The following is a 27,268-nucleotide window of genomic DNA, read 5'->3' as shown; positions in this document are numbered from 1 at the left end:
ATTTTTGGTGCAGACTTAAAACATGAAAGCACACTTGTTGAACAGCTGAAAGACATGTCTCCATAGCCTTTCTCATCCATATATATATAATTTAATGCATTAATTAATGTGAGTTAGTGCATTAATTTGTGTGATAACTTAATTAAACTTGGGGAGGAATATGACTCTGTAACTATTTATAGAGTAATTTAGTCATCAGGAATAGTGAGTAGGACCTACATCCAAAAAATCTGATATGTTAAATCTGTCTTTCTATTTTAAAGTAATGTTTTTTTTTATTCAGTATGTATTTTAAATGAAAAGTCGCAAATATCTCCAAATCTATTTATTTATTTGTTTGTTTATTTACAAATCACAGACAGAGAGAGAAGAGAACTCTACTGAGCATGTGCATAGTAAGTATAACAGAATGAATTAATATTACTCAGTACTTAAATGAATAATTACACTTTAACAAGGACACTTGTTTACTTTATTTTATAAGTTTTATAAGTTTTCTATTTTATAATATTTTAAAATGTATTTTCTTCCTGTGATAGCAAAGCTGAATTTTCAGCATCGTTGCTCCAGTCTTCAGTGTCACATGATCCTTCAGAAATCATTCTAATATGCTGATTTGCTGCTTAAGAAACAATTATTACTGTCATTATTAACCATGTTAAAAACTGCTTTTTAAAAATGTTTTGCTGCTTCATTTTTTTGTAGTATTTTTTTTCAAGATTCTTCAAAGGCACTTTTTTGAAATAGAAATCTTTTGTAACATTATAAATGTCCTTACAGACACTTATCAATTTAATGCATCCTTTCTAAATAAAAGTATTAATTATCTTCAAAAACATCTTACTGAACCCAAAACTTTTTTTGAACTTTTTGTATCTGTGACTGATGACTTGTGGTATGTTACAGCTGACCTCAGTTTCCCTCAAAAGTGGCTCTGTGCAATCAAATACAGAAGAAGCAAAAGCTAATAAAGGGCATTCAGATCACCTTATCACCTTTCAGTCCAGGCTCCCCTGGGTTTCCTGGCACACCCTGCAAGACACCCAAGAGACAAATGTTATTAAGAAGATCTTGTACAATAGGCCATTGTTTTATGAATTGATGCCCAGGGGAGGCAAATGGAATTTATACTTAAATCCATATTAATATGCTAGTTGGAAAAGAAAGTCACAGTATTATGTAACACTGTCCGTGCTGAAAAATCCAGCATTAATTCAATGTTGGTCCAGGCTGGTTTATACTATTAGAGCTGGTATAGTGCTAGTCTAGCTGGTGGACCGGCATATTCATGCTGTTCTCAAGCAAAACTGAGATGGTGTGGTTAGTCCACCACCAGCGACCTGCATCCCACGCTGGTCCCAGCATGCAAAACATACCTTATGCTGGTGATCAGTAAGGTTTTTATTTTATTTTATTTTTTTATGTATGACCTGGTATTTATTCTATCCTAATATTGATATCTGTTAACTTTCTTGGAAGTTACAGTTTTGAAAGTTAAAGACTTAATATGTGTCATTTGTATGTTAAAATTATTTTAGTTATTCCAATGTAGTATGTGAAGATTTCCTTTGATTTCTCCCAGCCTGGCCAAACTGGTTTGTTTTTCTGGTTTAAGAGGTTTTCTGGGTACTTATCAGGCTGGGAGACTAGCCAAACCATCTTAAATCAGCTAAGATTAGCAATTCCCTTTAGGCTAGTTTGAAACAGACTTTTCAGCATGGATATTCATAATAATTTCAATGCAATCACCTTTGGCCCTATTAGTCCAGGAAGACCCAAAATTCCAACAGGACCCATATCACCCTGCCAAAAAAAAAAAAAAAAAAAAAAAACATAAAAAGCATAAACAAGCATAAAAATGTACACTGCATTATTTTTTACATGCCAACAGAAATCACTGTCAGCAAGGTAAGTACCATAGCAATGAGGTTAGATGTTAATAACTTAAAGTTGGTTCACTTACAATAAAACCAGGGATGCCAACAGGACCTGAGGCACCCATCTCTCCCTGTGAGAAACAGAGAACAGATACTGAGCGTTACTGGCAGGACGCTGGGGAAGGGGGGGTGAAACCTCTGTTCCCTGATAGCAAGCTAATCTGTGGCTTGCATCTACCCCTCAGTGAGCCAATGAAAGAGACACGCTGTGGAGTACAGAGAGGGGCCTGTTGTGTGGCGTGACTGGCCGGCTGCTACCTGCCATACCAACTTCCTCCCTCAGCAACAGGCCAAAAAAAATCCCCTGTGTATTTTCGCTCTCCTTGTTCTTTGAAACAGAGCAGATAGATGTTACGGGTCTGCTGCTCTTGCCGAGTGACTGCTGATGAAGGAAAAGGATTGAAGTGAAGGCGTGCATGTCTTGTCCGTTTTGTGATATGGTTAGGGTTACAGTGCAGCAGCGTTGACAGGGTCAGCCGCTCAGGTTAGCGATAAGCTAAGCTACTGTTTGCTCAGCTACAGACAGCTAAAGTGGGTTAGAGAGGACAATACAAAGTAAATTCACACGAGTGTGTATTCGAAATGAGTAGTTTTTAGAATGTTTCCACATTGTTGCTAGGGAGATGTGAATAATTATTAGGATGTTGCTAGGTGGCTTGTAATTAGCTCAAGTAAACTGACCTCACCAGAAATTCTTAATGATATTCTGCATTACAAAAACTTTAAAAGTCACAATGTAACGGAGGTAGTGACAGATCTTTTATACCGTATTGTGACGTTCATCTGAGTGAAATGGATTATCGAAAAGAGAAATGTAGGACGGTGACTTGATTCTTGATATTATTTTAATGCTATTTAAAGAACATAATTATAAATACTTTGCTTGTTACATATACCTACTACATTTCAGCCGTAAATAAATAATAAATGTTAGCTAGATTATGTTCATTACCTGTCTAGCGACGTATGTTTATGCTGACATAATTAAATAATGGTTTGCATTAAAAAAAAAAAAACATCTATTACGTGTCATTATGCATATGTCACCAGAGAGAAGTCTGTCGTTTCAGCGAAAGTTATGACATTTTAACTACATTATGGTTAAAAAGGGGGTAAAAAAACATATGCATGCACAAATTGTTCACAATAAGACCTATGACATTAATTTATAATTAATTATATGTCAGGATGACTTTAGATTAGGAACACTTACAATTATTACTCATAATAAGAATTTTCTTAACTTTAAGGAACAGTTCATCCAAAAACTAAACTTCATTTACTCATTCCCATGACTTACTTTCTTTTACTTTCAAACCTCATACAAAAAAAGCCATGCAGCTTCGCTGATCATATTTCAAATGCTCTGAGAAAAGCAACCAGATATTTAAGCAATTTTAAAAGGTAAAATGAAAGGTTAAATGCATCAATTATGTTGGTGGGCAGAAACAGCAGAAGCAGCAGGTGAACATTTTCATCACTTATTGGATTGGAGGCTACTATTTTACTGATACAATTGATTAAAGAAAATTGGGAGTTTGGAATAACAGAATTGAATTTTTTAGTCATTTTTTGGGTGAACTATACCTTTGGGGGAGTAGTTGCAACATGGCTCCCATCCCCATTTGGGGATCATCCGCCAGGTAAATGTTTGATCGCGCATATACTGAATCCTCAACAAGTCACCAGACTGAAATGGTGTGGGACGAATTATGTGCTGAAGTCTAATACTTGAGGTTAGAGGTAAGTAATTGTGATGATTGGCTTAGGAAATAACATTAACAATCTGGTGAAATGTGGTTTTGTGATCTTTCCTGCGGAATCATTTTTGACAATACACATCTATACATTACTAAAATATTACACTTACATCTTAGAACAATTCATAATATGCAAATAAGTGACAGAAAAAAAAAACCTTTTTATAATATTATGGTACATGGAAACATGAATAACAAGGATGAAATATTAGGTAAAGAATATGGTAAAACGATCAGAAGTGAAGCAACCCCTGTAATGGCAAAAACAGATTTCTGCTGTAGACTCCAGTAGTGACAGCTGATTTCCTCATTACCAGTATTATTCAACGCTGAGCGGCACACACTGGACGCCCCACTGGCTTGTGTGTGTTATTGTGGTGGCATAAATCAAAGGTATTTATTAGAGTGTAGCGGTTGAAGTGGCCCGGTCAGCTTGTATAATGGTATGTCCATAACAGTGTATGACCGGCAGAAAAAGGGCATGCAGAGGCTAGGAGACTATGGGATGACTTTTTTGGTGAACTTTTCACCAACTGTGTGGTAATATTCTGATACACTAAACTTGATAATAAATATAACCTCAAACATCAATGGTTAAAACTCTCTGAGCATTAGAAAACTGGAGTTGCCCCATATGGCAGTCGACCAAATGGTTGATGTAGCACTACTTACTGGGTTTCCATCAGGTCCTGGTGGTCCTCGCTCCCCAAAATCTCCCGGAAAGCCCTGAGCACACAAATGTGAGAGACAGCAGAGTTTAGCAGAGCAAGACGTGGAAAAAAACGCACTTAGACTCAGGGCAGATACCATTTGTGCATTGCTGTTTCCAGTTTCCCACATGGTAAACATTGTCCTTTCGCTTTAATCCTGCACAAACCTCTGTAACACCAGAACCATTCCATAATCATGGGATATTGAAAAACTGGATCTCAAAAAGCAGCCACAGGAAAGAAGCAATTGGATAGAATAAGTTCTAACCACCAACAATATTTCATATACAGCCTAAAAAAGGGGTATGTCAGTGGCCAGAATTTTTTTACCACTATTTGAGTATGTGACTAAAACAAATTAAAATGAATGTTTTTGTATTATTATTACTGTGGTTAGGTTGGTGAGTTAGGACAAATATCAGATTTTTCTTTTTCATTTGAACCAGTCATGCCACCCATATAGCAATGATTAATAATAAATACTGACCAGAAATTTAAATATCTCAATTGTTGTAATGCATAAATAAACTGCTCTATACAGAATATAGATATAAAAAATAAAACAAATCAAAAGTAAATCATATATTTACAGTAAATCTGCATTGTTTATCCTTTTGATCTTTCATTCAAAAAAATTTGCAAAAATGTAACCTTTCATTGAAGTAAACGAATTAAGAGTGGGGGGGTTTTCTCCAAAATAATGTTGGCCACAATTATTGGCACTCCTGGAATTTTTTAAGAGCAAAATATCTCTGAAGTATATTCCCATTAATATATACATCTTTTTTTTTTTTAACACCAGGGTGACGACAAGGAACATGAAATTGTCTAGTTATGAGTTCCTGTTTCACAGGAGTTTAAATATGAGGAAACACAAAGGCCAAATTCCCTTAATCATCCATCACAATGAGTAAAACCAAAGAATATAGTTCTGATGTGCAGCAAAAGATTGTTGAGCATCACAAAATAGAAAGTGGCAGTAAGAAAATTAAATAATTGAAAATCCCCATTTTGACCATCAGGGCAATAGTTAAGAAGTTCCAATCAACTTAAGAAGTTACGAATCTGCCAGGAAGAGGACATGTGTCTATATTGTCTTAATGCACGGTGAGGAGGAAAGTTTGAGTGGCCAAAGACCCCTACATCCCCACATGTTGTTTGGGAGGGTTTCAAGAAAAATCCTCCTCGTTCATCCAAAAACAAACTCCAGCATATTCAGTTGTCAGACACGACTGAAACTTCAAACGGCACAGGGTTCTGTGGTCAGATGAAACTAAAAAAGAGCTTTCTCGCAGCGAACACGCTAGATGGGTTTGGTGCACACAAGGATAAAAAGTACCCCATGTGTACAATTTAATATACCGTTGGATATTTAATGTTGTGGGCATATTTTCTTGCAGGAGATCCTGGACATCTTGTTCAGATACATGGCATTGTGGATTCTATCAAATATCAACAGATAAAAATCAAAACCTGACGGCTTCTGCTAAAAATCTTATAATGGGCCGTGGTTGGATTTTCCATCAGGGTAACGATCCAAAACAAACATCAAAATCAACACAAAAATGTGTCACTGAGCACAAAATGAAGCTTCTGCCATGACCGTCCCAGTCCCCTGACCTGATGAGTGGAGTGAACTGAAGAGAAGAAGCACCAACATGGATCTGGGAATCTGAAGGATCTGGAGAGATTCTGTATGGAGGAATGGTCTCTGATCTCTCGTCAGGTGTTCTCCAAACTCATCAGGCATTATAGGAGAAAACTCAGAGCTGTTATCTTGGCAAAATGAGATTGCAAAAAGTATTTATAAAAGTGTGCCAATTGTGGCCAATGTGTTTTGTAGAAAAACATTTATTTCATAATGTGATTTCCTCCCCACTTTCAATTGTTTTACTTCAATGAAAGGTTACATTTTTGCTAATTATTTGAATGAAAGATCAAAAGAATAAATAATGCAGATTTATTTTGTACAGCCATTTTGATCATATTTTCCAGGGGTGCCATTAATTCTGACCACAACTGTAGTCATATTAGTTAAGACATTTATAATGTTACAATATATTTTAAGGGGGAAAAACTATCACTGTTTCCACAAAAATATATTAACCAGTACAGCTGTATCAAACATAGATAATTATATGAAATGTAAAAAAATAAATAAATAAAAATTCCCAACAGCATATCAAAAAGTACTAATAAAAAAGAATATGGCTGCTGCACTGAATTTTGGTTTTGTGAAAACAGAGCCTGATGTCGAGTCACAGAAACAAGCTCAGTTCTCGTCTTTGTCAGCCCTGCAGGAAATTCCATGGCTGAGTGTTTCCTTGCACTTGCACTGGCAACAGCCAGAAGAAGCAAGAGGAGGACCGGCAGGGATTCGCTGACAGCGCTGTTTCCCCTCTATCTACCGTTACGTTATATAAGAGGACAAGAGCTATGACAGCGCACTCCACTGTGTGCTAAACGTGTGCTTGTCTGAAAGCCAAAGTCAACACTTGCACTGTGTGGAGATCTTTTTTTGGTCCTCCAACAAGGCAAACAGTAGGTTAAGGCCGAGGGGCATGTGCTGCCTATCAAACAGAACTGCAGAGTTAGAGAATTGCTTATTAAGAACAGATGAATCTGTGCTTGGCACCACGTTTGTGCTTTGAACTGTGCATAATTGGTAGTTGTTTTGGAAAAAGATGAGCTTGAATTATTAATGTCTAGTTCTTTTGAAAATAAAATATGCAGACCAACATAATTTTGGTATATAGAGAATGATTATGGGTGTACAGATGGTAAAGACCTTTGCTAATAATTAGTGGTAATTCAGTAGTATTTATCCAGACTCAATAAGATCTATCTATCTATCTATCTATCTATCTATCTATCTATCTATCTATCTATCTATCTATCTATCTATCTATCTATCTATCTATCTATCTATCTATCTATCTATCTATCTATCTATCTATCTATCTATCTATCTATCTATCTATCTATCTATCTATCTATCTATCTATCTATCTATCTATCTATACTGTAAAAAATGATCGTAATTTTAACAGTAAAAGACTGTAAAAATGCTACAGTGAAAAACTGTTAATTGGTTAACAGAAAGTTTCCGTACTATATACGGTAAATAACTGTGATAGATCTAACGGTACATTTAATGTAATTTTACTGTAACATACCGTTAAATTTACAGTTTTTGAAAGTGAAAAAACAACTCATTGTATAATTTACAGTGAAAAACTGTAAATTGACATTCCCACAATTCCCTGTGACACTTCACATTTGATGTATTTTTGTTGAAATAACTATGTTTGTATCTTCATAGTTTTCTTCGTTTTTTCTAATCAGTTATGTACATTAGGGGTTTATGTTACATTTAATGTTGTTAAATTAATGTTTATTGCATTTTTAAAATTTCATGTGTTACCATGATAGTGTTTAATGTTTGTGTGAATGAGACAGCTATCTATCTATCTATGAGACATCTATCTATCTATCTATCTATCTATCTATCAAATTCTCTCAAACATTGCCTTTTTAAACAGTGTAAATGGGTCACAAATCAATGAACACAGAGGTAAGTCATTCAGAGGTTGTCTAGAGAGGATGGTGAGAGAAAACTTTACCGGCCTACCCATCTTGCCCTTCTTCCCAGGAACACCAGGTAAACCCTAAGAGGAGACAGCAGAGAGAGGGAAAGCAAGGAAAGACAGGTAAAAAGAGACAGAAATGGCACAAAAAAAGCAATTAATCGATTCCCAATCCCAGTGTATGTAACAGACTGTGTAAATGCTGAAAGGTCTTTAGTTTCTATTCTTCTGAACACAAAAGTGTCTCTCAGATCTCTATGAACTCTGTCCCTCTAGGCTTGAAAATAGGAGACATGATCTGGCTAATCTGCAGCAAGCCATATTCCAGCTTCCGGGGGCTTATATTGCCATTTCCACAAAGTTGGAATTTACCAGCTTGAGGTTACTGAGCAAATATTGTGAGAACTGAGACTAACTACTGTTTTGAAGAGGGATCGCTGTGTTTTTAGTGGAGCGTGCCCCTTTCACCAGGCTTCTTTTTCAAAGCAAGTGCTTTTGATTTACAAGCCACCATTAGAAAGGAATAATGATACATGAATGGCATGTGTAATAGTGCAGGGTTTGTTCCAGTAATATTTCCTCTTGGGGCAACTAAAACCAAGACTATACATCTCCATCATGCCATACAATTTTACTAAAGACATCAAGGAACATCAATGGACTTTTAATGAAAAAAGTATTTTTTGGAAAGCGCTATTTAAAGTAAACATTTTTGACATGGCTAATTTCAATATGGCGGCGCCCATGAGGGGTTGACCCGCTCCATGTAAAATAAAACAGATATAAGACTGTTATGTCTGGACTCTCTGTCTGTACATCACTTAAATATTTCTATTCTATTCAAATTCAAAAACTATTTGCTGTTCAATTCTGAACAGTGTACAACTTTCATAATTAGAAGAAAAAAAAAAAACTTAAGCGCAGAAACAACAGCAAAACTCACTCTTTCTCCATCAGGTCCAGGGAGACCGAAGACGCCTGGGATTCCAATGAAGCCCTAAACCAGGGGAGTGTAAGAAGACAAGAAACAAACAGAGAGACTTTAGAGTTATATGGTCCAAATATCCCTTGCTAAACAGCAGATTGACTTGCGAAGGTCTTTTGAGGACAGTGGTCGCTCGGTGAAGATCTAGGCCTTGAGGCAAGTGTATATGCCCATGGACTGCATGGTGCTGGCTTCCACGATGTAGTCCAAGGGCACATACCCTCACACCAGGGATCACGCTTGCCTTCAGCAGGATGGCTAAGGATGGGTCACAAGGTTAATACAAATGAACATACAATGAAATCATGAAGAGAAAAAGACAAAAGAAACATGAGATGATGCACATTATTATATAATAATAAATACATCAACATAAAAAATCATTACAAAAATATAACAATGTTAAAATATTAACATAAAATCATGTCAAATCTAAAAAAAAAACCTAACCAACTTACACACAACTAAAATCTTTCTGTCACCAAGGCAGAGAATAAAAAGAATAACATGAGAGAAAAGACTTCGGATGTACACTGCTGCCATATACTTTACAAGACCAAATTGGTTTTAAAATTTTAGAGGAATTATAATGTAAAACCCATCTGACAAATCCCTGAAAGCAGTATACTTTCAGAGCTGATGTTCTGAGGTTTTATAATGAAAACAACTTCCAATAACTGATCCTTAAATGTCTACAACCATTTCCTTTTCTGGTGCCTTTCACAGTTTCCAAACTGGAAAACAAGCTTTCAATACCAAATATGCAGAAGCCCTTAAAAAACTTTCCGAACATAAATGCTCAATCACTTTAAAGCACATTTAGAAGTAGGAGTAAACATGGAATGCAAAACATCTTAACTGTACTCAGTGAATACATGATGATCAATTCATTGCCAAGACAGTTGAAATTATTTCTGATAAAAAACAAAACCCATCCCTTACCCGTGTGCCTTTTGGTCCCATATTTCCTATAGGCCCTGGTAAACCCTACAAAAACACAAACAATGCAATATTTCATGCCTGCAAATTGGATCAATAATAATGATGTGCCTACAGAATTGGAATCACAAAATGAAGACTTCCATTTTATGGAGGCCCAAACAGATTTATGCTGTTGAAATTTTTGCAAATATGATCTAGTGCTCTAGTCTAACTTGGCCAAGTGATTAAAGATCTACTTTATGTTTTTGGTCACACTTTAGTTTAGGGTCCAATTCTCACTAATTAACTATAGTTGCTTATTAGCATGCATATTACTAGGATATTGGCTGTTTATTAGTACTTATAAAGCACATATTAATTCCTTATTCTACATGACCATCTCTTAATCCTACCTAAATTAACAACTACCTTACTAAATATGCAGTAATTAGGAGTTTATTGAGGTAAAAGTCATAGTTAATTGTTAGTTAATTGTGGGATTTGGACCCTAATCTAAAGTGTGACCATTTTTTCTTTTTCTTTGCATTTTTTTTGCACACACACATCTAGCAAATATTAACAAAATAGTTTGTTTAGTTGTTGATTTAAATTTTTAACAGTGTCTCTCAGAGATCGCTTACTTCACCTTTAAGGAAACATTAAATAATTATATCAGATGAAAAACTAAATTCCAGTAGGATTTTCTAGAACATGCCTAATGGTAAAGGTATATAAGACTAGAAGCTACCCGAAACATTTATCAGGTTGTTGTAGTTGTTGTTGCTTCCCAGAATAAGTAAATCTGGTAGTTCACAAAGAAAAGCTGGGGCCGATCTAATAATTTCCACCAATTACATTTAAGCTCAGCAGTGGGAGAAAATCTATCAAAAAGGGGAGGATTTTCTTTTGCAAATGACTTTTCCAAATATAAGGTATCATTCATGCCTTTGGAACCCCAAAAATGATTATTTTACTGCTAGCACATTAAGCTCAAAATATAAAATCCATTTTCAGTGCCTCTTAATTCCAAAAACAATTCCAATTTCTCAAAAATGATGTCAAAACGAGGGTCATATTGGCAGAGCAAGCTCTTTTAGTCCCCAATACAAGCCCTCACATTTTGCTACTAGTCTCATTATACTCGTATCTGTGAGTATTGTGCAAGCCAGCAGCACAACAGAAGATTTACTGCACCTGCCTGCCAGGATAACCTTTGGCACCCGGGCTTCCATCCGGTCCTCTTTCTCCCTGCGGTGAGAGAGAATAAAAAGTATAAAGAGGAAAAAATCCATTACTATAAATATGTCATTAGCATTGGAAGCTCTTCTTGTAGAGAGCCATAACAAACAAAAAGAAAGATAAAAAGCATAATGGAGAGAAGAGAGAGGAGTGAAAAGCATTTCTATTAAAACAACATGTTATTCTTATGCATGTCTGTAAATAGTTTCAGTCTTTTTTCATGTGTTGCCATTTATGTCAATATGACAAATACTCTGGTGTGTGGCCCACCACAGAATTATGAGATTATGAAACAATAATGAAAGCGTTTTAAATATTATTATACTACTATAACTCCACAACTCTAAATTACAGAAATTCATTCAATGTTAGAAATCCAGACCGTCAGATCAAGTGTCAGACAGACTGATGCTGCCAAAACTCAACTTTAAAAAAAAAATCATATCTTCAGTGTCTTTCTAGTTCCCTTACGAGAACGTTCTCTCGTACTGCGTTGCAAACGCTGTGGGAAAACTCCTTTTCTCGAGAATATTGAAGCCTTTATTTTAAAACGCATTGCTGCAGCATAAGCGAGAGCATCAGGCTCGCGCGAGCTAGCTGATAGGCTATGCTGCATGCAACTGCACGAACCAATGGCGAGAGAGCAGAGGCGCACGAACCAATCAGAGAGCTTGGCGCCCTGCCATACTCGAGCGCGCCAAATAGGGCGTGGCAGAAGAGTATAAATACAGAGAAATCTCGCCATAAAACAGATCTAATCTCCTTCAGCTTCGAGACTCACCTCTTCGCTGAAATCTCCAGAGAGAAGCCGCTCGTCGTTGAGAAGCCCTTCAGCGGAACAGCTTCAGGTTTTGGCAGATCATCCTCGCAGATCGCCGGCTGAGCGTTTCCCTGTGGCATCCGACGAGTATCCTTTTTGCACTATCTAAAAGAGCATACCGCTGTTTTCACAGCGCGCGAACAGCGTTGTTTCAAATGTCTGTTTGCGAGTCCTGCGGGGTTTCCCTGCATGTGTCTGACAGACACACACTGTGCGCGGTCTGTCTCGGTCCTGAGCACACCGAGGCAGCGCTCACTAAAGGCGGCTGTCCACACTGCGACAGCATGACCATGGCGGTTCTCCGGTCACGTCTCGCCCTCGCTACTTCAGAGGGCGAACCCGCTTCACTTCCGTCTTCGGCGCCCCACGAGCCCCGTAGGAAGAAGCGACGAGATCAGAGGATCCCCGAAAGCGGTGAGGTTGAAGAGCTCACGCCGGGTCTCTCCCCGCGTGCTTCACCCGCCTCCCAATCCCCGGTTCTGTTCGCGAGAAGCGACCAACGCCCCTCTCTCGAAGCGGCGGGACTCGTTTCTTTTGGCGGATCGGCGGATGAGGATGACGCTGTTTCTGTGGCGGCATCCGAGAGCGAGGAATGGTCGGGCTCTGTGGACCCCGCCCCCTCTTCTCTGAGCGATCGTCCTGACACACGTGCGAACATCGACGCCGAACTTTTCCGTGTCATGTCTCGCGCTGTCGACGAACTAGGACTCAACTGGCTTTCCCCAGCTGAACCTGCAAGAGGCCGCCTCGACGAGTGGTACCTGCCGGGCCGCCAACAGGCCCCCCGTCAGCGCGCCGCTCCTTTTCTGCCGGAGGTCCACGAGGAGCTCACTAAAAGCTGGCGCGCGCCCTTTTCAGCGCGAACGCGCGCTTCCGCTTCTCACACGCTCTCCTCTGTCGACGGCGCTGAAGAGAAGGGCTACGTGTCTCTTCCCCCCATCGAAGAAGCGGTCGCCGTCCATTTATGTCCTCCCACTGCAGGCAGTTGGAGGTCTAAGATGACGCTGCCGTCTAAGCCCTGCAGGGCCACTTCAGCTTTGGCCGCCCGTGCCTACGCCACCGCTGGCCAAGCTGCCTCGGGGATTCACGCCATGGCCACACTTCAGGCGTTCCAGGCCAAACTCCTCCGCTCCATGGATGAGTCAGGCCCTTTCCCGGACACCCTGAAAGACCTCCGTAGCGCTTCAGACTTGGCGCTTCGGGCCACGAAGACCACCGCTCAAGCTCTCGGCCGCAGCATGGCCAGTTTGATTGTGCTTGAGCGCCACCTGTGGCTTAACTTGACGGAGATCAAGGACGCAGATAGAACCGCCTTCTTAGACTCTCCGATCTCCACATCTGGTCTCTTCGGCCCATCTGTCAATGGCTTCGCGGAGCGCTTCACCGAAGCACAGAAGGCTTCTAGTGCTATGAAGCACTTTCTCCCCAAACGCTCCAGCTCGGCTTCACGGCGTCCCAAGAGCGCGCCGCGGCCAGAGAAGTCAGTTCCTCAGGTTCATCAGCCCCGCCCAGCGGCTGAGACCGGTCAGCGCTTAAAGCCAGCGAAACGTTACCCTTTCCCTAAGCGCCAGGGACCCAGACCGAAGCTCACGCTCGACCTCGAGCCGAAGAAGCCGTCCTAACCGGCAGAAAGAGGGGTTCATGTCCCGCCGCGGCTGGACCAGCCCCGAAGATCGCTCGAACACTGCTCACAGCCCCCTCTTCAGTTCAGGCGGCTGGAGTAGTTTTAAATGCAGAAATAGGGCCTGCTATCTGTCATGCACCTCTGCACACAAACGCTGTTTTAACAGCGACCCACAAAAAGCACAAATCGAGCAAAATTTCACTTTCATGTCTAGTCGAGCCCCCGTCTCCGGGCGCTCAGTCTTCAGATATGATCATACCACTGGTTCATCGGGCTCTGGCATGGCAGGCCATACCCGGAGTCTCAGAGTGGGTAATGAACATCATAAAGCGCGGTTACTCGCTTCAGTTCTCCCGCAGACCACCACGCTTTCGAGCGGTTATTCAAACTTCAGTAAGGAGCACACTAGTTCATGTCCTCCGCACCGAAGTACAGGGTCTGCTGGCAAAGGGGGCTATCGAGAGAGTTCCCGCTGCACTAAGCGAGTCAGGGTTTTACAGCCGTTACTTCCTCGTTCCGAAGAAGGACGGCGGCTTAAGACCCATTTTAGATCTCAGGCATCTGAACAAAGCCCTCATGACACGGCCGTTCAGAATGCTTACAACCAAACACATCCTGGCGCAAATTCGCCCAGGCGATTGGTTCTTTTCAGTGGATCTAAAAGACGCGTACTTTCACATCCAAGTGAACCCCCACCACAGGCCATTCTTGAGATTCGCCTTTGAGGGGCAGACATACCAGTACACAGTTCTACCTTTCGGACTGGCACTGGCACCTCGTACGTTCACGAAATGCATGGATGCAGCTCTCTCCCCCCTGAGACAGCGGGGAATGCGCATCCTGAACTACCTCGACGACTGGCTCATTTTGACTCAGTCAGAGGCGGAGTCCAATACTCACAAAGCCTGGCTTCTCAGTCATTTAGAATGCCTGGGGCTCAGGGTGAACTTCTCCAAGAGTATTCTGTCCCCCAGCCAGCGTATTACGTTCCTGGGAACAGTTCTAGACTCCGTACTTATGAGAGCGTGGCCCATTTCTACCCGCGCTCTCTCAATCCAACAGCTCGCCGCGTCGTTCACGAAGGGCACTCATGTACCCCTTCGAACGTATCAGAGGATTTTGGGCCTTATGGCTTCGGCAGCTTCAGTACTCCAACTAGGTCTACTGCGCATGCGTCCTCTTCAGCTGTGGCTAGCACCTCGGGTACCCCCTCACGCTTGGCGTACAGGTATCCTGAACATCAGGGTGGACCAGCATTGCATTCTAGCACTGGCCCCTTGGATGAACGCCAGCTGGTATCAGCAGGGCGTGAGCATGGGAGTGGTCTCAGAAAGGAGGGTCATTTCGACAGATGCCTCCAACTCAGGTTGGGGAGCCCTGTACGAGGGCAGGCCTGCCTCCGGCCTCTGGTCGAGCTCGGAGAAACGCCTACACATAAACTGCCTCGAGATGAGAGCAGTTTTTCTGGCCCTAAAAACCTTCCTTCCACACCTGGCAGGACACCATGTCTTGGTCCGGACGGACAACATGTCAGTGGTGTCCTACATAAATCGCCAGGGCGGTCTCAGATCCCGCAATCTGCTCGCCATAGCTACCCAGCTGCTACTTTGGGCTCAAACCAATCTGCGCTCGCTCAGAGCAGCTCACGTGCCGGGCACGTTGAATACAGGAGCAGACATGCTCTCTCGGGGCAACGTTCCCCCAGAGGAATGGTCTCTCCACCCCCAGACAGTTCTCCTATTATGGGAAATCTTCGGACAGGCAGAGGTAGACCTCTTCGCCTCAGAAGACAACTGTCACTGCCCAATCTTCTTTTCGAAGAAAAAGGACGCGCTGGCCCACGACTGGCCCAATCGTCCCCTTTACGCGTTTCCTCCGGTCTCGATGCTGCCTCAGGTCATCGAACGGATCAGGAACACGGGGTGTGCGATCCTCTTGATAGCTCCTCTCTGGCGGTCCCAATCTTGGTTCCCAGAGCTGATGCAGCTGTCAGTTTCAGACCCTTGGCCAATTCCTCTGAGGAGCGACTTATTGGCTCAAGCGAACAGAAGGATATGGCACCCCCGTCCCGACTTGTGGGCCCTTCATGCCTGGCCGCTCAACGGCTACCCCAGGACCTCCCAGAGGGCGTCCTGAATACTATTCTGGAGGCTAGAGCTCCGTCTACTAGACGTCTCTACCACCTTAAATGGTCAGTGTTTTCCAGCTGGTGTCAGGCTCGAAACCTCGACCCTCACTCTTGTGAAGTACCGTTGGTTCTTTCCTTTCTCCAGGAGCTGTTGGACGCGGGACGTTCCCCGTCCACACTCAAAGTTTACGTGGCAGCCATCGCGGCTTTTCACGTTTTGGTGGCTGGCTCTTCTCTGGGAAAATGCGACCTTATTGTTCGCTTCCTTAAAGGAGCCAGGAGGCTCAACCCGCCTCGGCCTCCCTCAGTGCCGGCCTGGGATCTTTCTCTGGTTCTACGGGCCCTCAAGGGACCCCCCTTTGAACCCTTGGGGTCCACGGACCTAAAGTCCCTTTCCCTGAAAACTGCTCTGTTACTGGCACTGGCGTCAGTCAAAAGAGTAGGGGACTTACATGCGCTTTCCATAAGCGCTTCCTGTCTTGAGTTTGGCCCCAACGACTCTAAAGTCCTTTTGAAGCCAAAACACGGTTACGTGCCTAAGGTGCTCTCTACTCCGTTCAGAGCGCAGGTAATTTCGCTGTCGGCCCTCCCAGTTTCGGGAGAAGACAGTGATGCTCATACGCTCTGCCCTGTTAGAGCGTTGAGATTATACTTGGAGCGTTCGGCCTCGTTTAGGCAGTCCGAACAGCTCTTTGTCTGTTTCGGGGGCCGAACCAAAGGGTTGCCGGTCACGAAACTCACGCTATCCAGATGGATAGTTGATGCTATTGCTTTAGCATACACCTCACTGGGCCTTCCTTGCCCCATGGGTGTCAGAGCTCACTCCACGAGAGGCATCGCCTCCTCGTGGGCTTGGACTAGTGGTGTCTCTATTGAAGACATTTGTGCGGCGGCAGGCTGGTCAGCTCCGTCCACATTTGCGAGATTTTATAACTTAGAGGTCCCTGCTTTACAAGCACGGGTTCTCTCAATCTAACCTCGGCTCTCCGATCCGGGTTAAATTTCTAAGTTGTATGGGAACTTTACATGGGCTGGCCCCTTTCGCCCTAGCCTATGTACACACCAAGTATCTTTAGACCCGATGTTCTGGTCTGTGGTATTCTGGCTACTTTCTATCCCGGAAATTCCTGGATTAGAGTAGCCACGAGACTTAGCACGGCGTTTTAAAAAGTGTTCCCACAGCGTTTGCAACGCAGTACGAGAGAACGTTCTCGTAAGGGAACGTACTTGGTTACTTACGTAACCTCGGTTCCCTTAGAGATAAGGGAACGAGTACTGCGTTGCCCTGCCGTGCTATCCTCGAACATCAGGTATTTTCGTTCAGTCGATTAGACCTGTTTTATGGCGAGATTTCTCTGTATTTATACTCTTCTGCCACGCCCTATTTGGCGCGCTCGAGTATGGCAGGGCGCCAAGCTCTCTGATTGGTTCGTGCGCCTCTGCTCTCTCGCCATTGGTTCGTGCAGTTGCATGCAGCATAGCCTATCAGCTAGCTCGCGCGAGCCTGATGCTCTCGCTTATGCTGCAGCAATGCGTTTTAAAATAAAGGCTTCAATATTCTCGAGAAAAGGAGTTTTCCCACAGCGTTTGCAACGCAGTACTCGTTCCCTTATCTCTAAGGGAACCGAGGTTACGTAAGTAACCAAGTACGTTTTCTGTGTCCACTGCTTAGTGTGTAATTTATGTATCCTAGAGAGGATGCTTTGGAGTGCATCTCAATTGAGCAGCAAAGAAAGACGGTCCTGATTAGATGAAAGATTTGTTGTTGCATGCAGATTTTAATAGGAATGACGATTTAATGTGTTAATTTAGTGTCATTAATTGTGTGACAAAATAATGTGACAGAAAAGAATGCATTTATTCTTTTGTGTGATTCTGTCCTCTTTACAGTACTGTATATCCAGTAATCTGGGGCTGTATTACAGAAACATCCCATCTTAAGTCTTAAAAGTCTGAAAAAATCGGAGAAGTTCTTCATGAATTTCTAAATTTCTGGGCGAAAGAAAGTGTGACCATCACTGGATGTGACAAACTTCCGTGAATGAAATAATGTCTACTCGGGAATAATGACAATGAAAAAAATGTCTATTCTGCCATCTAGCAAACTTGCAAACTTGAACCAGATGCAATATTTACGTAGGGAAGTTTCTTTGCCACCAAAATGCCATTCGACAAAATACTTTGTCATGTTGATTCCCCTTGAAATGAATGGATTTGGGCTGTGAAAGTTTGCAGAGTTATGGAAAATGTGACCGCACCTTTATGATTTTTCTGTAATATGGCTCGTGGAGTGTACTTTGGTAATGGATGTAAAAGTCATAGTTGTTAATTCCTCTAATTCTCCTCTTGTGGAAAGTAAAAAAAAAATTGGTGTGAATGGGAACTCACTTGATCTCCGGGGTGGCCAGAGGGACCAGGATGGCCTTTCTGTCCCTAAGCAGAGAGAAAGAGAGACTGAGTGTTGCGAAAGGATAAGATAATTTATAGTTGGAGGTCAAACAAGAGGAAGTAAATTACAGCAAGGATAATGTGCCTTTAACGGAGTCACTTCTCAAACATGTGCTTAATCATATCCTGGGGGGTTTCCACATAAAGAGGCAGCAGAAAATGTATCATGATCTCTGAACATTCTAAAGGAAGTGAATAATTTTCCGTGAATTGCTATTAAATGACCATAGGCTAACAGTTTGTTCTCATTACACAAGCAATTTCATTCTTTTTGGACATGATGTGATGCAATTTTGCCTTTGCATTTGATTTGTTTGCCAATGAGCTCAATCACAAGAACAAAGTGAAACCATGTACAATCCCAGCGGTTAACCAATGTCCCCAGGATGGAAGGATGGAAAAGTAATAAATGTAGAGAAACTTAGCAGGTCTCAAAGCGCACATCAACAGATTCTATACCAACAGCAAACCACTTCCAAACCAATACCAACTCATTAACAGCTGAGCAGATGGTTAAACTGTCTGGGGACAGGCCAATTAACTCTCATATCAGCCCATAATGAGAGGAAGACAGCGTTTTATGCTTATTTGGAAGCAATACCTCTCCAGGTATTATTTTTATGAGAGTTTACCGCATTACTGAACTATGTACTGCAACTGCTTCATTACATCTGCAACTGCTTCATTACAAATTTCTCGTAAGCGAAAAAGAAAATGTTGTGCAATTGGTGTCACGAGGGACGTCATACACTTACTTTTATTTAATTCAAATTTTGAGGGGGCACTATAGCCATTGCTAGTGTTGTGGTCAAAACCGTTGAAACCAAGACATTTCATAGAAAATGTACTTTAGGTTTGTAATGACTGGTGAGTATGTGAAAACAGACTTTTCTATTGAACAATTACTTTCAGAAGAACAAGAACCAATGAACAAAAATATTATCTCCAAAACAAATCAGAATCAACCTATGGAACTCTTCTAAAGGACCAGTGGTTTAATGCAAGAGAAACATTCATGAAACTCAATCTTCAATGTGCAGAAGTACCACTTTAAGAACTTCTCCTTCTATGAAAATTGATAGGGACTGTAAAAGTAATGAAGACATCATCGACACCTTCACAGTGAGTGAAAAGTCATGTGGTGTTATGTGTCTTGGCTAGGCAATTTGGAATCACAATAACAGAGAGGAAACTTCCAGTGACTAGAATTCAAGAAGAGGAATGGAAATTCTATCGTAAGATTCAGCTCTCTGAAATAAGATGTACATTGTGAGTATTACTCACACACACACATTATATACGTAAGGGATAATACACGATATTACACGTGAGCTCCTGCCCCTTTAATCACTAATAGTAAAGTGCCCTTTCGGTCGTATTGCGGTGTCCCCAGGAAAGCAATTTCACCTCTGCAACCCAGCAGAGGTCTGTGCATGCTACTGGTCCTAGAACACAAAATATACGACCGTGACACAAGAATGTATTGAACTGATTAAAAGTGTTACAAAATATTATTATTTTAAATAAATGATGTTCTTTTGAACTGTCTAATCATCAAAGAATCCTGAAAAAAAAAAAAAATCACATAAAAAATGTTCCTTGAGCTCCAAATAGAGTAATGGCTGCTGAAAATTCACCATTTTAAAATTATATTTTAAAGTATATTCAAATAGAAATGGTTACATATGCAACCCCAGTTCCCTAAGAAAGAGAAAGAGACGCTGCATCAGCTGCTGACGCTATGGGGATGCAGCCTCATGGAACCCAGTGTCTTAGGAACTGGTACAAACACACCATAAAATGGCAGATGCAGTGCGAAAATATTGCAAGGTGCGACCCAGCGAAACACATAATCAGATTCGTATTGTCACGACCGAAGCATGGCAGCGCAATGCAGCGTAACCCTAGAGGTCCTTTATCCTTTTGACGGAACTTCTATGCTGCATCAGCTGTTGATGCTATGGGGATGCCATATCAACTACACCATGCTAACAAACTACAGTGGGTGAGTGGGCCTTGCAACCAAAACAGCCTTCTCTTTTCGGACACAGTAAGAATTATAGCTCACACTTTGGGTGAGGAGTGGGCCTAACCTCCGTTTAGACGCCCTAGCCCTACTAATAGCCACAAGAGAAAGAGGGGGAGGGGAGACACTTGAAGAAAGGCCACCTTTTCCCACCACTCCTCGGAGGGTGAGGCCGGGCAGCCACACTCGTCTTCTGCTCTTATTCCTAACTCATTCCTGGAAAGAACCCAGTGAGGGATATACTTTCCAAAGGGAACCACCTGCATTCTCGCCTCTCTAAACCTGTCCACCACCGTCTTAGTGGCAGTGCCAAACAGCCCCGATGGCTGAATTTTTCACTTGAGAGATTCACTTGAATTTTCTGCTTGCCATTATAGTGTTTTGTTCCTCAGATTAGTATCCTAAATGATTCAATTAGGCTATAAATAAAGTATGAATCTGTAAGGATTCAACTCACTCATTTGCCACCACCTGGCAGGTTTAATTTAATTTCATAGTAGCCTATTATCGTTATTTCATTTTTCCAATCATTTAATATTTCTAGCTTACATTAAAACGTTATATTTATTTAATCTCTTAATATAATTTATGGAAAATCTATATATGGATTTTGTTGATAGTGATTTCATTTGATTGTAGACATACAGTGTATTTTTATTCGGATTTAATTTATTCATTGAATTGAAGAATCTAACACAGATATGACAATGCATTTTTATAATACTATCTCTGGGTTTATTGCTCAGTGTAAGTTCAGGGTTTTGATCTTCTCTCAACTGAGAGAGAGCAGATCCTGTATTTTATTGTGTTATATAACGACTATTTAATATTACATCTATACTTTGATTATGATAGGCAAGTTGCATATTAATTGTTCCATGAACCTCAAGCATATTTAAATTTTTGTGTATTTTGTGATACTCAATATGATGTTCTTGAGGTCATTTGTAGTGTAGGTATAGGGCCCAAATGTCTTATACGCTGAGGTGCACCTTGCAACATCATCGCACTGCGTCGGCCATTGTATGGCGTGTTTGTACATGTGCCTCAGACACCGGGTTCCACGAAGGCACATCAACATAGCGTCAGCAGCTGACGCAGCGTAGAAGTTACCTCGAAAGGGAACTGTTATTTAAAATTGTAATAATATTTCACAATATTACAGTTTTTACTTTATTTTGAAATATGCAACCTTGCTGAGCATAAGAGACTTCTTTCAAAACCATTTAAAAAATCTTACCGACCCCAAACCTTTGAATGGAAGTGTTAATATATATATTTATTACATGGCTTGGTTGAATTCTAATGTAGAATGCGGTCTGTTATTTCTTGATAACAGACTGCTGCTAAGTATAACACACCATTGCCATGAAAAACAGAGCGCTGCTATGGACGCAGGATTCTAACCGTAGAGACAGAACAGACTATTTTCTTTAGCGGAAGCAATACAATAGTTTTTAAATCAATATTTTGTGTCAAATTATTGATTTATTTGGTAGGTAGCCATGTAATAAGCGGGATAATGTAGAGCGAGGCGGTTGTTATAGCGAATACAACCCCTTTAGGCCGATTCAAGACCCCTCCGCTTCACGTCGGGATCCTGATCAGCCTGTCGGGGTTGTATTCGCTATAACAACCGCCTCGCTCTACATTATCCCTTACATAATACGTATATATATTTACAGTGTTCCCAAAAGCATTTTGGACATATAAAAATGCATGAATTCAATTATATTAGAAAAAAAAAAGTATAAATATTTTGCAAACAAATAATGCCAGAGCTTTTCATGATCTTAACCAAATGGTCTTTTTAGTAGATCTATGATGTCAGTTCTCCTAAAGTTCACACAGGTGTAACATGTATCCTAATTAGTGGTATTATTATCTATTATTTTATTAAACAATTCAAAACCTAACACGTTTTTTTTTTTTTTTTTATCTTTCTTTAAAATAAGTAACACATACCACTTGGTTATAGTTGGTGATAGTTTCTTACATAATGCAATGACATTCATACATTTCTAAGTGTGGTTTCAGTATCCAAATGCATTTTGAGGCTACTGTATGTGATTAAGAGCAAACGTTCCATCCACAGCTTCTGTGACAGTGCCAAGTCTGCCAACTGTTCCATCAACAGTTTTCTGTGTTTATCTGTGCCTGCTGGGGAAAATCTCTTTACAAAACGCTGCTCACAGAAACCTAATTAGCAAGGACTCTTCAAAATAAACAGAACAAATCATAGGATGGCACAAGCGATCAAAGACAGGTTAAATGCATACACACGGGCTTGTGATCTCCACACTGGAACTGAGTGCTCTGCTGCGGCGGACAATGAACAATGCCCTTCCTCCCCCTAAACTATGGAAATATATTACATAAGGATAGGGAAGTCCCTAGCGTACAACTAAAGAGCCAGAGAAGGAAGCAGGACCAGTCTCCATTGCCATGAATAAAGGAATGTGTCTTGCCATTTGGTGCTTATGCTTGTGCCATGCATAAACAGAGAACAAATAAATCCCAGATGTGTGAGCTAAAGAGAAAGTAATAAAAGGAAGCAATTATTTCTAGCCTGAGCACATCTATGATGGTGTATGCATGCGGTAGACTTTTAGAAGGTAAAGTCTCCCTTCTATGTTTGCACTTTTTTGTCCAATGTATTTCATGCCATCATGTTTACATTTTCATACGGTTAGAGGTTTGTGAAACACCATTACACCTTTTACACTATCACCACTACACATTTACACTATCACCAATAGTTTTGTATGATCTGTTTCTGTTTACCTTATTTATTCACAATTTACAACATAATGAATGCTATGTACAGTAGTTCAGTGAGTGAGTAAACATGAGTGAATGTGGGCACAGCTGTATGGCACATTGTGCATGACATGCCGAATTCCAAACGGCCTGAAATCGAATAATCAGAGATCAAGACACATGCAAATTTGATTTGTAAAAATTCAATTTCATGCAGACAACAAAAAAATACAAAGCCCAAAAGATGATGAAATTGAGCAGCAGACAGACTTACAATATCTCAGCAGCACTTAGAAGATTTCCCACTGGGAAACTGATTCTATTAGTTAGAAATACAAAAATAGAATAGAAACAGGGTTGTTTGCCAGGGATGCATCAGGAACGATCCGGAGAGAAAAATGAAAAGAATGTGACCCAAATTGGCTTGGAACAGTATATGGAACTGTGATTTTGGAGTATACTTTGCAGTTTCATCACACAGAAGCCAAGCTGTGTTGTTCAAAGATCGCTGCCTCCATTTCTGCAATAACTTCAGGTGAGTTTGAACCGTGATTAAGATATGGCAGACAAATTTAGTAACTTGATCGGTAACCTGAACAGTCCTGAAACAAATAGTGAGACAGAAGAGAGAAAACGGTGTAAGCAGTTGTACTCTGAAGCTCTGACTTTCAAAAAAAAAAAATTGCAGAAATTATTAAGAAAATGGGTAGTCAGGATTTTGATTACGATTGGCAAGATAAACAACAACTTGACTGGCTACAAACAAAGAAAGAAACTGAAAAAGTACAAAAAAAAAATTGCCTTGTATTACTTACGATGATTACAAAAAGCAAGTAAATGAAATTATGGGTCGGGATCATTTCCTTGGACAAGTGTGACTAAAGATAAAAAGAAACTCTGTGAAAACCCCTTAGAATATTTTGAGCATTTCCGTGCAGCTTATGAAAATGAATGTTCTGCCAATGAATGATGAAGATTATGATTTGGCTATTGTGATTGAATCCACCACTGTTGGACTGTAATATGAATACAGAGAACTTCTTATCAGTGTCTCTGTTTACATTCCTGATTGGGACCATAGACTGTAAAAAAATATGGACGACGCCCCTTCGCTCTCTTCCATTGGTGAGAACTGAAGCCGCCAGAGTCCCGATATGGCGCTGACATATTGGAACTTGAGTCTGCGCAGTAGCGATTTCGGGACCAGACCTGCGCAGTAGTGAGCAGGAAGTAAAGCCGCGAGATCAACGCTCCGCCCTCACTCTCGCAGAATGCACTCAGGGAGAGTGGATTCTGCACACTTTTTTAAAAATTGATTGCAGTACGACAAGAGGCTTGTTAAAATAAAGCAAATACAATCTCCTCAGTCCTCCGAAGATCCCGAAAAAAATGTCCGTTGGTGCTTCAGTGACTACTTCGCTCGGAGAACCTGTCAATCACAGCTGTCAATCATGACGTTACACCACCGCATCACGTAACTAACTAAAAACCAACTTATTTTGGAAACAGATACTAGAACTTACATCAGCGTGATAAAAACGACAGCAAATGAAAGAAACCACCTTTGGAAAAAAGATATTTGAAGTGTAATTTAATTGTTTAGTTGGTCTCGCGTCCCGTTGAATAACATGGGGAGGCGGGGCTTATGACCTATACTAGGACCAGTCACCGGGGGGCGATTGAGACGTTTTGGCTTCACTTTTCAGGGCTTGTGCGGCACGCTTGATTGGGACACACTGCTTCAAGGGTGTGCAGTAAGTTGGAGCTGTTAGGAAGCTCACAATGATCAAAATGTAGGCAAGGTGTGTGCTGCTGTGGTTGAGGCTGACACACAGCTACCAGATGACAGAGAGTGTTTTACTGTAAATGGCCACTCAGAAGGTGAGAAAATGTGAAAGTGACTGAAATTTCTGGTGTTAATGTGGGTTTGAAAGTAGATCAGTGTTTAATATGACGATATTAAAGTTTTCGTCTGAGAAAGAACAAGAAATAAAAACCAGGTCAAAAGACTGATATCTTAAGGGAATCCTTTTGAAGGAAATTTCTATAATAATATTGTTTTATGTTGGAATTGATGAATACAGGTTGATGTAAAATTAATGACTCCAACAAATGTGAGTTGCAAAAATAGATATAAATTATGTTTATTTGAAAACGCATGTCATTTCTGGCAAAGATGCCTTAAGCTGGGCTAAAGTTAAAAGATGGTAGATAAATTTTGATGTTAGAAGTTTATGAGAGTGCAGTGTACCAGTCCTGAATGCCTCAGAGTCTCTCTTATTCAATGTCAGCTAAAAGCTGTTATCTGAGCCTGTGTCATAAATTATATAAGCTATTTATAGTAAAGCACAGTGTTTCAGTTGAAAATCATAAACATGGAGATGTTAAAAGAAATCATTTTACAGGCAGTTCAGATTTTATACATTTAGAGGGCAATTTGTAAATGTTTTAAAAGTAAAACTGAATGACTTTAAAGTCTTTAAAATAATAATACAGACCTTAAATGATAGAAGTGACGTTTTTTTTTGTATTATTATTTTTTACTAGTTTATTTTAGGACCAGTAACTTCTTTGTCTCATTTTAGTCTTCACCATACAGGGCCGATGGCTCCGGCCACAGATGTAACAGTACACTGAACAGACGGTTGTGATAACTAAATTTACTGAGTATATTCTCAGCATTGCAATTTTGCTGATTATGATCAAATTTGTGAGCAAGTTGTGAGTGCTCACCTTTTTCAATTGAGGTGAAAATTGATCTCTCTAGAAAAATCTAGAGTTATATAGGCGCGCCGAGGGAAAAAACACAGAAAAGACTGACCATCATAGGAAAATCTCAGAGTATCCACTGTACGTCCGACTGGCTGCACTGTATTCTTCCTTTTGATTCTAAACTGAACTCAAATGGCACTGAGAATTGGGTAAGAGAGAAACATACTATAAACCACTTAAAGGTGCTTTAAGCAGGGGTGCAAACACATGTATGGTCAAAAAAGAGAGAGGTAATCGAAGCCCTCGTTCCGCGGCATATATCCAGATACTACATTGCCACCATCCCCAACCCACCCCTATAGGCACATAGAGTCAAATGAAATTTAGAAAAACTATCTTGCACTTCTTCTTCTTGCTTTACTGCTACTTCCTGAAAACAATTTCACCTGATGATTTGAATAGCTCTTTTTGTAAAGAATTAATAATTCTAGGATGATTGGGGTAATTGTGTAGGGTAGGCCTAGTGCATCTGCATAGAAACTAATAAACAAAATACAAATATAAATACAATAAAACACAAATACACGAGAAATAAAGCAGTGCTTTATGTTTTTCAGGTAAATTGACTGTATTAAGTATTAATACAGTTTATCTTTTGACAAAACGTGATTTTTCTCTTTCTCTTTTGTTGTTTGATTAACTTTGGTGACACAAACAGCTGCAGGTATATTGGGCGCTGTCCCTTTAAGACGAATGCGCGTATCTAATACCGGTAATGACACGCGCCCGTTTTATTTTGACTGCGTTTACGGGGAAACTCGTTGAGACGGACACTGGCTTATTTCTTCGCGCACATGTCTGTTCAAACACAAATAGATAAGAAAGAAAAGGGAATTCGGTGTTCACGAACTTCACGTGCTGTCTGCGACTGCGTGGCTCTGTGCGCCGACAGACCATCTACATTTGGATGTTAAACATAATATATATAGCCTGATACAGCAAAGACAACGTCGGCAGTATTGACGGCAAAATAGGCTACATAATATTTCGTTCTGTAGGCCTATTGACAGGGGCAATATTTGAAAATCGATATAGGCCTATTTTTTAAATTACAATTATATATGCATTTGTCAAAACCGAGAGACTTTCAAGCATCAAAATTTAATTTATTAATATGTATTTGCGCATTATTATGTGTTAATATTAATATGTATTAATTTCTATTTTGTCTGAAAACTTCCAACACTCTTGCGTGTCGCGTGAAAAATAGGCGTCGGTTGCGGTTCTATTTCTAGCACGCGGTTTCGGCGCGGCTCGAGAAGTGTGTGTGTCACGCAGGCATTGTGCTCTAACACAAGCTCTAACCAGTTAACATGAGAGCCGACATAAAAACGGACACTCCACGCCACGCAGAGAGAAATGTGATGCAGTGGCAGATCCAGAGTGAGACAGAAACACTAGTGGTTCACGCTTGCGCACATACTGCTGGTTTGGCGCGCAGTGTTCTGATTCGCTTATTTCCTATTTACTTGTTGGTGGACGCAATCCAGAATTACTGTTGGTTAAATTATAATCAGACCCTCTCAACCACCAGGCTAGCTCGACCCTCCC

General features: G+C 40.7%; 1 protein-coding gene across 3 annotated transcripts in view; it reads right to left on the bottom strand.

Annotated features, from left to right (window-relative positions):
- Nucleotides 1-27,268, bottom strand: part of col27a1b (collagen, type XXVII, alpha 1b) — a 114,897-nt gene that overhangs the window by 38,221 nt on the left and 49,408 nt on the right. For all 3 annotated transcript variants that reach the window (XR_014030138.1, XM_081364640.1, XM_081364641.1), the window contains exons 8-16: nt 18,100-18,144; nt 11,095-11,148; nt 9,922-9,966; nt 8,938-8,991; nt 8,031-8,075; nt 4,370-4,423; nt 1,964-2,008; nt 1,750-1,803; nt 988-1,032 (exon numbers count right to left, since the gene is read on the bottom strand). Coding sequence is in view for 2 of the 3 variants with exons in the window: in XM_081364640.1 (XP_081220766.1) it covers nt 988-1,032; nt 1,750-1,803; nt 1,964-2,008; nt 4,370-4,423; nt 8,031-8,075; nt 8,938-8,991; nt 9,922-9,966; nt 11,095-11,148; nt 18,100-18,144 (441 nt within the window). In the remaining variant the exon portion in view is untranslated. The remainder of the gene's footprint in view (nt 1-987; nt 1,033-1,749; nt 1,804-1,963; nt 2,009-4,369; nt 4,424-8,030; nt 8,076-8,937; nt 8,992-9,921; nt 9,967-11,094; nt 11,149-18,099; nt 18,145-27,268) is intronic.

The sequence above is a fragment of the Scardinius erythrophthalmus genome, assembly GCF_964197995.2.
Source record: "Scardinius erythrophthalmus genome assembly, chromosome: 5".
NCBI classification, from domain to species: domain Eukaryota; kingdom Metazoa; phylum Chordata; class Actinopteri; order Cypriniformes; family Leuciscidae; genus Scardinius; species Scardinius erythrophthalmus.
The sequence above is the reverse complement of the archived record's forward strand: the minus strand, read 5'-3'. Positions and strand labels throughout refer to the sequence as shown.